This window comes from Cydia strobilella, chromosome 25, assembly GCF_947568885.1.
Source record: "Cydia strobilella chromosome 25, ilCydStro3.1, whole genome shotgun sequence".
NCBI classification, from domain to species: domain Eukaryota; kingdom Metazoa; phylum Arthropoda; class Insecta; order Lepidoptera; family Tortricidae; genus Cydia; species Cydia strobilella.
The window spans coordinates 154,294-166,852 of record NC_086065.1 but is presented as its reverse complement, the minus strand read 5'-3'; the positions used below and the strand labels follow the sequence as shown (position 1 = coordinate 166,852).

Sequence of the window (12,559 nt, the reverse complement as noted above, 5' to 3'; positions counted from 1 at the left end):
TCATCTCCAGATATATATTGCTGACCTGTGGAGGATGGCGTGCAGCACGTAGGGCGTGGCGGGGAAGGCCGTGCGGCGGCGCGCGTGCTGCTTCATCTCCAGCCAGCGCCGCTGCAGCGCCACCGCCGACAGCGACACGCCCCTGTACAGTGTACATGCACGAGCTATAATACCAACTAAGGTACACTCACCTGCTATTGCAGGTGTACCTATAATACCTATAATGTGTACCTATACTGTAAAGGGGATACGCCTAGCGGGGAAGATGTGGTAGACATTTAAACATAGAGGATTGATCTTCAATATATTATTTTCTTTTCCTGCAGGTTTGGGGTTGGCCGGTCGAAATAACTAGCAGAGGGCGCCAAAAATCCACGAAAAAACCGTGTAAGAAAAAACCGATAAAACCGTTTATTTTAGAATTTGCACTAAAACGATCCGGGGACCAAGTGATATTGAAACCGCTGTCCACAAAAAAAACAAAGGAAATAATGCGAGAGAAAGGACCGCGGCGGATGGAACACGACGCGTTTGACCAAACAGTGCGAGAGAAAGGACCGTGGCGGATGGAACACGACTCGTTTGACCAAACAGTGCGAGAGAAAGGACCGTGGCGGATGGAACACGACTCGTTTGACCAATCAGTGCGAGAGAAAGGACCGTGGCGGATGGAACACGACTCGTTTGACCAAACAGTGCGAGAGAAAGGACCGTGGCGGATGGAACACGACTCGTTTGACCAATCAGTGCGAGAGAAAGGACCGTGGCGGATGGAACACGACTCGTTTGACCAATCAGAGCTTGACATGGACATGACTTTTGCAGAAGCTTATTACCATTTGTATAGAGAAGACAAGTCTTTTGAGAGATCCGTACCCTTATTAAATTTGTTATAACGTTATAACGTCTCTATTTTTTACAAGTTTACATGCTTTTATTTGTATGTATTTTTTTTTTTTTTTTTTTATTTAGGAAACAAACAGTCACATACAGATAAGTTTAAACTTGCAGATATACAATAAGACCTATAGTTCCATTAATTATAACATACTGATATTGATAACAAGTAGAAACAGGGCTTGTTCGGCACTGCCTATAAATAGGAAGATACACAGAAGTAACAATTGGATACACAACTAATAAAGTACCTAAGTATCAAACATGCTTACAAACATACATACGTTACATAAGACTATAGAACAATTACAATTTTTTTTTTTAAAGCAAAGACTGCTATGGAAAAAGTAAGCTCCGCAGACCACTACTATATTTACCGAAAGACAATGAGAAGATATCTAGATTTATGAAATTAACATTGTAATCATGACAGGCTCGTCTAAAAAAAGTATTTTTGGCGAAATTAGATCTACAAAAATCGATATGGAATGTTTGGGGGTGGCGCGTGGGAATACGAGGCAATTTAAAGACAATTTTTTCAAGAAGAGTGGAAGAATCAGTAAGGCCATTTAAGAGTTTATACAGAAACATTTGGTCTACATAAACACGTCGTGTATCTAGTGGCCCTAGACTACGACGGTGTGTGCTATTCTCTGACATATTCAGACCGTGGCGGAAATTGAGCGACTTTAACAGCTTTTTTTGGATTCTTTCAATGTATTGTGTACGGTTTTCTACGGTTTCAACTGTGGTTACTCATAGAGTACGTCTGAATGTCTGCCAAATGGGGTTGGCCGAGCAGATGGCGCTAGCATAGCTTGCCCTGTCAATCCCTAGAATTGTGTCAAATTTTTGTTTTTTTAATGCCCTGGATGCCAGCCCTTTAAGCCAAATCTCATAGAAAAAGGGGCAAGCTATGATGGCGCCATCTCTGCAAACCTTTGACAGTTGCCAACCCCAATCTATACAGAATGACTGCCTCTTCAGGAATGGCCCTCCGCGCACCCCCGTTCCATTTGACAGGGAGCTCGGATTCTAAATTAAAATGCGTGTCTGCTGCCAGACACTGATCAAAAAGGCTGTAAAAGTTGTAAACCTTTAGTGTACCTACAATATGTCTTCGTAAGCCGCAAAAATATGTGACACACTCATAAGGTCTACAAATAAAACCGTGTCAGATTTTTTGCGGGCTTTATTGTGTAACATATTATCAAAGATAGATATAACTCCGTAATAGATGGATACAGTCTAAGGAAAAAACGTGCCTCGAAAATCAAGAAAATTTGACTCTCGATCAGAGGGCGCTACTAGCTTTGGCCTACTGTCGTATAGATGGCGTTGACGATTTCGTTTGTTATTTAACAATTTTTACGCATATCAGTGAAAGAACATGGGTCAAAATCATAAAAATAATTAATGCAAATAAAAAAATCATTTATCCATATTTAAATACATTTTATCGTATTTTTATAAATCTTCATTTTTAGTTTTAAAGTGTGTCGATAGATGGTAGTGAATTTACTGTGGTTACAAAATTTACTATGACAGTACCGCTCTAGTATAAGTTACTCTATGATATTATTGCAGGATTTGCAGGTGACTGTACATACATTAGGGTATTTTTAGGGTTCCGAACCCAAAGGATAAAAACGGGACCCTAATACTAAGTCTCCGCTTTCCGTCTGTCACCAGGCTGTATCTCATGAACCGTGGCAGCTAGACAGTAGAAATTTTCACAGATGATGTATTTAATGCTAACAACTATGGACTGTAACTGTCTGAAAATAAATTATTTTTATTTTATTTATTTTATTATTTCTGTTGCCGCTGTAATAACAAATACTGAAAACAGAATAAAATAAATATTTAAGTCGGGCACCCATACAACAAACGTGATTTTTTGCCGTTTTTTGCGTAATAGTACAAAACCCTTCGTGCGCGAGTCCGACTCGCATTTGGCCGGTTTTTTAATAACCTGCAATATTTTACGATGTGAATATTATAGGTTATACTGAGCAACTTTTACTATGGGACGAACTTTGAAATCGCAAAAAATTACCCTCCCGTACAAAATATAGTTGGTTAAGCAAATCTTGTCACTAGAAAAAGGCGGCAAATTTAAAAAATGTAGTCGCGAAGGGATATCGTCCCATAGAAAATTTGAATTTCGCGCCTTTTTCTACCGACAAGATTTGCTTGACCAACTATATCAACATTACACTGGGCAAAATGTATGAAATGGTCAATTTTTTTTCCGTGATTTCGGGGTTGGTCTCATAAATATTGCATGTTATCAAAAAAACATTCTGTAAACAGATTATACAGAGAAAACATGTCGAGGAAACATGTGAAACATGTCGAGCGTTTTTCGACTGAAAATACGTGAGTGACCCGTTATTAATATATTTAATATACAGAGGAAATTTATTCGCGATGAAGCCATAAGGCTGCATGTCTACTGAAGCGCAGCGAGGGAGAGGTAAGCGAGGTAACAATCCACCATTAGAGTAGCATTAAAGGCAGCTCGTTTCTACTACAATGGTGGATTTTTACTTCGCTCCGCTCCTGTGGAGCCTTAGTAAATAATAACGTGTAATAATCGTGAAGGGTATTATACCTCTACACCGGTAGAGGGACGTGGACGGGGCAGGACCAAACGGAGATGGCGGGATGACCTGGACAGCTTCCTGAACAACTGGCCGGAGGAAACACCAAATCGGGAGTCGTGGAAATAAAGGGGAGAGGCCTTTGCCCAGCAGTGGGACACTTATATAGGCTAGTAAAAAAAAACCGTAAAAGTTTAAGTCAGTTTTTAAATGGAGAGCACTTACTTCCTGGAGTAGCGGTCCGCCGCCCGAGTCCACTGGTCTGGAGACACTTCTCGCCCGTTCTCCGGCTCCAGGCGCAGCACTTGTACCAGAGAGAAGGTGCGGTCCAGCGCCGCCAGCTGGGCAGGGTGGAAGAAACCCGCCTGTACACACGACAAATGTCATGTAAGGGGTCCCTTTGTTTGACATAATTATTGAAAATCATAATGTAATGATTGTAGTAGTAGTAGTAGTAAATCACTTTATTGTACAAAACAAAAATTGTTAACATGAAATTCATATAAATTTAGGTACAAAGGCGAGCTTATCCCTATAATGATTGTCATGTTATCATTAGTCATAATTCTGAAACCGTTAACTTTTCAGGATTTTCCTCGGGTTATCCTACAGATAGGTTAGGTTAGGTTTGTTTTATGGCAATCCTGAAAAGTTACGCGTTTCTGAGAAAAACCAAATTATGACTAACGAAAATGTGGACATTATGACTTAAAACTATATGGGAAACAATAGAGACCCTGTCATGTATTGTACAGTCAGTTCTCTAACATAAGTACATGATCCAACTGTAATTTTAGTATCTGGGATCAACAAACTACAATAACTATAGAAGTCTGACTAAAGCTATAAATAAAACCCCACGTGTTCTGTTGTCAAAACTAAGGTAGTGACATATGACAATATATCTGACTCACCACATCGAGCGTTGAATCGTATAGCAGCAATAGGTCCACAACGGCCCACTCGAGGGTGGACAGTTGCTGGTGAGTCGGCGATTTGTCGCCCCGGGCGAGGTGAGCGCGCACTTTACGCAGCGATGCCGTTTGCAGATCGACCCTGCGAATCGCAACCACACTTTAGCATGCAGTGGCGGATTTGCAGTCTTTGCCGCCCTAGGCCCCAGGCCCTGTAGCCGCCCCTTTCTCAGCGCCCATCATATTGACTACATTTTGAGTTATTTCTTGTTATCATCAGCGAGTTTTTTGTCACAATTTGCCGCCCCTTATATATCGCCGCCCTAGGCCCGGGCCTTACTGGGCCTTAGAGCAAATCCGCCACTGTTAGCATGACATAATTTGCAATATGCCTTTAAAGGGTGAACGATGTGTAATCATAAGTTTCCGGCACAAATATCATTATCAAAAACACACTCATTTATCGCTAACTTTAGTTAAAACTCGACTATTGATTCATCTCCCCAGGTCAGAGATTTCCACTCCATCTACTGGCTCCATCATCAGATCAGCTAGATAGTAAATCATAAATGTTTATTGCAAACCATGGTACATATGTTGTTACAGATGATTAAAGTTTCACATGGACCCTGACAGGGTATAGCACATATATTCTTAAAAATAGTAGTACAGACAAAAGCGGGCCAAGGTAACAGACCTCGCTGGCCACGTCGAGAGGTGCGCCGTTAAGCATGATTGTTGGATGTTCTGAACATCCTTGCGCTACGACGGTTTTCATCGCGACCTTGGCGTTAATAATGGACAGAACAACAACACAAAAAAGTTGATCCATACAGTCAAAAGAGTCACGCCTAGTGTTTTAAAATGAGAGCATAACTTCGATTGTATGGGAGCGGCTTTTGGCAGCGGGTTCTTTTTATTTATTTATTTAATCTTTATTGCACAAAAGAAAATACAATCGTACAAAAGGCGGACTTAATGCTATGAGGCATTCTCTACCAGTCAACCTTCGGGCAAAGCAGATAATTTGTAGGCGGTGCAACATAGTGATTACATATATATATACAAGTATAGTTAAATAATGGACAGGCATAGACATACATACATATATCTGTATATATAATATTTATATAAATACATACAATATACATACATACAAATACATAAGATATCAGATGAAACTTTCAAAACAGAAACACTAAGAATTCATCGTTCTGCCAGCAAAGTACTCACGTAAGGATTTTTTAAATGCAAATCTATTCGGACACTGTCTAATTTTAACAGGGAGACTATTCCAAAGGCGAGCTGCCTGAATAGAGAAAGAATAGGACATGAAACCTGTTCGGTGAGATGGTATGGACAAAGAAAGGTTGCCAGTAGAGCGAAGTTGACGGACACGAGAAACACCATAGTAGTTGAAGAAAGATTTGAGATATTCGGGAGATTGGGGATCATTAATAACAGAAAAGAGGGTGCAAAGCATGCGAATATTTCGACGAACACGTATAGGAAACCAGCCGAGTTTAGAGCGGAAAGAGGAGACATGGTCGTATTTACGAAGACAGAAAATGAAACGAATGCAGTTATTTAGTAAACGATCTAACTTGTTCAAGAGCTCTTCATTTAAGTCTGGATAACACACATCACCGTAGTCAATTATAGGTAGGATTAATGTCTGTGCTAATAATATTTTTGTTTTAACGGGTAAAAAGTGTTTAAGTCTGTTAAGGGCATGTAGAGATCCAGTGACTTTTCGGCAAATTTCAGCTACCTGTATCTTCCAACTCAGGGTGCTGTCTAAATAGACGCCTAGGTTTTTTACACTCTGGCTGTAAGGAATCGGAGTGCCATTAAAATATACGGGGGGTGTAGAATCTATTTTCGCGAGCTGGCGTTCGCTACCTATGACAATGGCCTGACACTTAGACGGATTGACAAACAGACCGAACTTCTCAGACCATCGCTGGATATGTAAGAGGTCTAGATTTTTATTTATTATTTATTTATTTATTGGAAACAATGTAAGTTTACAGTTTAAAACCAATTCACTTAAATGCTAGGAGTACAGATATGAGTAGGAACATGGAAACTAATTAAAACTAACCTCAACATAAATACTAATAAAAACATGCGCATAAAAATGTCAAAACAAATTCTAATTTTAAATTTACTTACACGCTAGGAAACAAAAAAAATCGGGTATAATATTAAACAATGTCAATAATATATACAACATACAAAATAAAATGTCATGACAGTCAATTAAAATTATAAAAATTCAAAAATTGCCTAGCAGTTCTGCACAAATGTGCTAAACGATCGGCGAACATGTCAGCGCCTACATACTGAGTGAGCATTAAATGGAGCAATGATAAAGCACGCGTGGTAGGTGCGTGCCTCGCGTAACACGTGCGAGCTCTTCTTGTGACTCTAAATAAAAAAACTGTAACCCACCACAACTTGTAGACGGCGTGGTACCCGTGCCCCGCCTGCAGCGCTACGACCCGACACACGGCCGCCGCGAGCGCGGGGCCCGGCGCCGGCGCCGGCTCGCCGCTCACCAGGACAGCCTGCCGTATGCACTTTATCACGAGACGCATCAGCTCCAGCTCGGCAGAGTTCTAAAAAAACAATTATCAACTATTTTTTACACAATTTTAAAACAATCTTAATCTATACTCTGTTTTTGTGCATATTTTGTGCTGAAAAATTATTGGGAGCCTGCATGAACTATAGGGGGCAGCACAGGAGTCGTCAGATTTTTGGCGCGAGGCGTAAATGTGAAGTTTATGCTTCCGATGCAGCCCACAAGATGGTAGAACCTACTATGCACAAGAAAACATACGAGGACAGTAGATGGCAGCACTTGGCAATGGCAGTCAGCTGCAGAGAAAAGGCACCCCCCCTGCATACAAAGTTCTGTAAATTAGTATGGACGTGGGGTACCTTTTCTCTGCAGCTGACTGATGTTTATGTTTTCGATTCAAGCCACAAGATGGCAGACCCATTAACGTGCACGGTACCTCTATGCCAAATCCTGCTAAAACGGAAACTTCAGTTGGACACTACACTACTCAACAGCCAGCCAAAAGTGTTGTTGTTATTAATACTTTTAAAATATTTCAATGTGGCAATTTACTTTTATTTACTTTTTTTTTATTTATTTGTTCTTTATGTTCGTTATATAATAGCAGTAATAGTCTTTATTTCATGCTTTTTTTTAACAATTATATTAAATTACAATTTTATACTTATATGTATTTATTTGCATGTTTTTCCCCTCCCCCAATTTTTTCCATTCTTTCCTATTTTGTGCTGTTCTCCACCAGTATCTGTCACAGTTCCCTAGCTTACATCTCCATCTTTTATTTGGTCTTTTTTGTCTGCCGTGTGCCTATTAGTGACCATTCTGTGACACGTTTAGTCCACGATTATCTGTTGCTTCACATATACGGCCAGCCCAGGCCCATTAACTCTTTTTTTATTGTATGTATTACATCTTTTACCCCAGTTTCCTCTCTTATGACTTCATTTGTGATTCTGTCCTGAAGGGTCTGCGGCAAGCTCGGTTCTCCATAGAAACGTAGTTCCGCTCTCATTTTAAAACAACTAGCTAGATTGCTCTGAAACTTTGTACTTACAATAGGATAAGGTATATCTATGTCTGTAGCTTTAGATACCATAGTTAAAAAATACAGTGAATTTAAGTTTTCCATACAAAACTTGTTTTTGCTCTATTTCGTTTGTTTTATAAACTGGAGCTCCCTCATGTCCTCATGAGACCTTGATATTTATTTATTTAAGCCTTTATTTTTCCTTAAATAGTTTTACATGATAAAAAAAGTTTTCTAATATTATTGTTTTCCTTTTTACTATTTTAAGGACCCCTGTTGGGTATAGGCCTCCTCCATATCCTTCCACCTTTCTCGGTCTTTTGCCTTGATTAGCCAATTGTCTCCGGCTGTGGCTATAATATCCTTGGACCACCTTGTTATGGGTTTTCCCGCCTTCCTTTTGCCATGGGGTCCTGGCCACTTTGTGACTTTGTTGGTCCATCTGTCATCTGTCAATCTTCCTATGTGGCCGGCCCATCTCCATTTCTGTTTCAGCACAAACTCGAGGGCATCTATGATGTTTGTTTTGGATCGTATGTACTTGCTGTTAACCTTGTCCTTTAGTTTTATACTGAGACCTAGTTATACCTCATGTCATTGTATGTATGTGCAAAGTTTCATTACATTCCAACACGTAGTTTTACAATGAGAGCGGAACTATGTTTGTAAGGGAAGGTGCAATTCGGCCAAGCTTGCCGGGGACTCTTTAATTTTAATTTTTAACATTGACCGTTCCATTGCTCTTTGACAGATTTTCAGCTTATCAGTGTGTTTGTTAATGGTGCCCCAGGTTTGAACAGCAGTATCAAATACCTTTTTCTTCATGGCCATCGACATGTCACTCTTCAGAATTGATTTTAGAGACCAATACTTTCACCACACTATTAATTCTGTAGTCTACTTCCTTGTTGAGTCTGTCTATGAAGGTAACTAGTTGTCTAGGTATGTGAAGTCTTCAACATATTCCATATTGTTTCTTTCAAGCTTTATTGGTATTTTATCTCCATTTGTAATGATTTCCATTTGTTTCGTTATGTATATTTCTGTATATTGTGATTGTGACTAGAGCACGGAATATCGAAGCCTTTTCCAATACAGTATAGGTATTCGCGGGCTTGGTTTCCGCAACTCAACGTCATATATTGCGCCTATTTTGCGTGAATTAATAAAAATGTGAATATCGAAAATACCGGTTTTCGATTAATGTAATATTGATAATAGAATATCGGAATTTCGTCCGATATTATCGAATACCGGTATCCATGGGCTGATTGTGACACAGTCATACATATTTTTAGCAGACTTTTGACTATTGTCTAAAAAACTTTCGCCTACTAACCTGGTCGGATGAAAAAGATCTCCCTGCTTGCTCCATGGTATTCTGTTCAGGCTGGGCACTCATTATCATCCACTTTCAGCGGTAAACCTCATAGATACGTGCTGATGGATTTGTTGACTAACATACAAACAAGGACACATGGTTACATGGCTAGTTTACATGGTATAGAAATATGTGTAAATAAAACCTAAAAAACAGCTGTGTATGGTTGTTTATAGTTGTATAGCTTGTAAACGCAAATATTAAATAGTACGGATTGAACAAACCATTGTGCGTGAAAACAGATTATTTAAAAATAAACATAAAATAAACAAAAAGAAGTAAAAATAACACCACGGAAGACGGACGCGAAAACTTATTTATTGTCATTTTGACACTGACAATTATACGGCGCTGTTTAAGTCTACGTTATAAAAGCTAATATGTCCAAACATGTTTAGAAAATTTAAAAGTGCCCTCCACACTCGCGTTCGCGGCTTCGGGCCGCGTAGTCTGGAGTGGACTAGATAGTCTGTTCAGAAAAAAAAGAGCCGTGGAATGTATAATATTTGGCCCCATACGGAGTAACCCTTAGAGGATAATATAACCAAACGGAGTAGCCATTAACAGGCGTTCCCCTCTGTCGAAAATGGTCGGCCAACGGTCATACACAATGTATGGACTGACGTTTACCTGACATGGCCATTTTGACGTTACGTATACATTTGACGTTCTCCTCCCCCGCAAATATTGGCACTTTTTTGTATAGCAATTACAGACAGGGACAAGGCGTCTCCGTTGGTTATATCGTCCAAGGAGTATTAAGTGTTCCCCTCTGTTGAAATCCGTGGACCCCTTAAAAGCACTCGCTGGATTGCGTGATGTTATTGTTTTTGTTTGTAAAAATGTTTAATATATGATAATACATTAAGCCGCTATATTTTACGTTTTTACAACAGAACATGAAAACATCGCTACAGCCATAGAGTAACTGATACTTAGAGCGTTATTGTCATAGTAAATTTTGTAACCCCAGTAAATTCATTGCCATCTGTCGACACACTTTAAAACTAAAAATGAAGATTTATAAAAATACGATAGAATGTATTTAAATATAGATAAATGATTTTTTTATTTGCATTAATTATTTTTATGATTTTGACCCATGTTCTTTCACTGATATGCGTTAAAATTGTTAAATAACAAACGAAACCGTCAACGCCATCTATACGACTGTAGGCCAAAACTAGTAGCGCCCTCTGAACGAGAATCAAATTTTCTTGATTTTCGAGGCACGTTTTTTCCTAAGACTGTATCCATCTATTACGGAGTTATATCTATCTTTGCTACAGCAAATATTATATATCGCAAACATTAACGTTTAGAAGCTTTAAGAATTTACTTAAACAGCTCCGCGCGTCTTACGTCTTATGTCAAAGCTGACAGTTCAATTTCGATTGATTTCGATCTCGGCCTTGCTTCCTTTCCTTTGAGCTACGCAAGCGCTTTATAAAAAAACCTTAACAAATAGCTTTATCAACGTATAAAATATGTTTTATTTATACCAAAATATATTTTCTGTGCATTACTAAATGGTTCAATAACTGAACAATGATTCGCTGTGTATAGCAGTGTTTCGACGATGTTTCAAAACATCAACAACCATTGTACAGTCGAGGGTAGTGAGTGATTTCTATAGACATGGAGCAAGCAGAGGTATCCTCCGAGCAGGCAACGTGCTCTCGCGAGCAGACGGGAGCTAGCGAACAAGCAGGAAGCGCTGTTGAGCCGATGGAATGCTCGGAACCTATTGGACAGACGGGGGAGTTGCCATGCATGTCAGATCAGAGGGAGGGCTCTTATGAGCAAGTGGTACTGTCTTCTGGTTCGGAGGAGCGATCCCCTGAACCGACAATATGCGAGAAACCGGCACAGGATGAATTAGTAAGTTAAAGAAACATTCATCATCATTCACTTGCCCTTATTCCATTCATTTGGGGTTGGTGCAGCATGTCCTTTGCTTCCATACCTCTCAAACCACCACCTCTCTCTCTCTCTCTCTGCTTACCATCAGGCGGGCCGTATGCTTGATTGCCACCGACGTGGTATAAAAAAAAAACACAGTTAAAGAAACATAATTGATTCAAAATACTGAACTAGTGGCTCTGACAGCTGTAGACTGCAAACCCCCATGGAACCTACATTATGAGAAATTTCTAAAAATTGTAACAATTTACAACATCTGTGTTTTTGATGTGGAATGTTTTACTCTAGCCAAAAAATAGGTAAAAACTGTTAAAACCGATACTATTTTAACATTTCTGAGCACATTTGGAGCTTACTACCTATTTTTAATTCATAGATAATTATTTTACAACAAACAAAGTTATAAATAGGTAATGAAAATCATTCCCGCACCAAAAACCCCAATTTATGTTGATTATCGAACATACTCACCAAGTTTCACGGGAATTGGTTGAGAAATGCAACCTGTAGAGGAGAACCTTCGGACATACAAATTTTTTGCTCAATTTGAAACAGAGACCTTCGCTGTTGTTCAGTCTATCAATAAATTCATTTCAAAGATAGCCAACCATGATGTTAAAGAAGAATAATCAGCCTGATTTCAAAAATGTGTCTATTAAAAAAAAAAGTTTATTCTTTATTACCATACCCCTGATTTTTGGGTGCAGGAATAATTTTCTTTATCGTAAAATAGTTACTAAACTATGAATAAATATAGGTAGTAAGCTCCAAATGCGCTTGGAAATGTGTAAATATTATTATAATGTGTATATATACGAATGCACAGGCAGCTTAAAATAGCTGATATGTGCATATCAATGTCCTGCACTAGTGTTTTGTCCATTCGTAAAATGTTTGTCGAGTCTGTTTTTAAAGGAGTTCACTGAAGGCGCACTGATTATGGATTCGGGCGAATAGTTTCTTTTTTACAGTTCTTACCTATTTTTTGGCTAGTCTAAAATATTTCGTACCCAAAAATGCGGAGAATGATTATTACTCCAGTGACAATTGTAGACGGTTGACTTAAAAGTAATCTGTTCTCAGGAGTTTACGGAGCCCTGGCTGAACCGCTTTGTGGAGCAGCTGGGCCGCGTGCCGTCTCTGTGGCGCCCCCAGATGCACTCCGGGGTCATCAAGGAGAAGGTACTGTCAAAGATAGATATAACTCCGTAATAGATGGATACA

At 39.3% G+C, this 12,559-nt stretch overlaps 1 protein-coding gene across 1 annotated transcript; it reads right to left on the bottom strand.

Annotated features, from left to right (window-relative positions):
• Positions 1-9,710, bottom strand: LOC134752585 (uncharacterized). Its single transcript, XM_063688254.1, has 5 exons — positions 9,371-9,710; positions 6,872-7,038; positions 4,418-4,559; positions 3,729-3,868; positions 1-142 (listed from the first exon to the last, which is right to left on the bottom strand). The coding sequence occupies exons 1-5, from the start codon at positions 9,437-9,439 to the stop codon at positions 1-3; spliced, it is 660 nt and encodes a 219-aa protein (XP_063544324.1). The 5' UTR covers positions 9,440-9,710.
• Between the last annotated feature and the right edge of the window lie 2,849 nt (positions 9,711-12,559).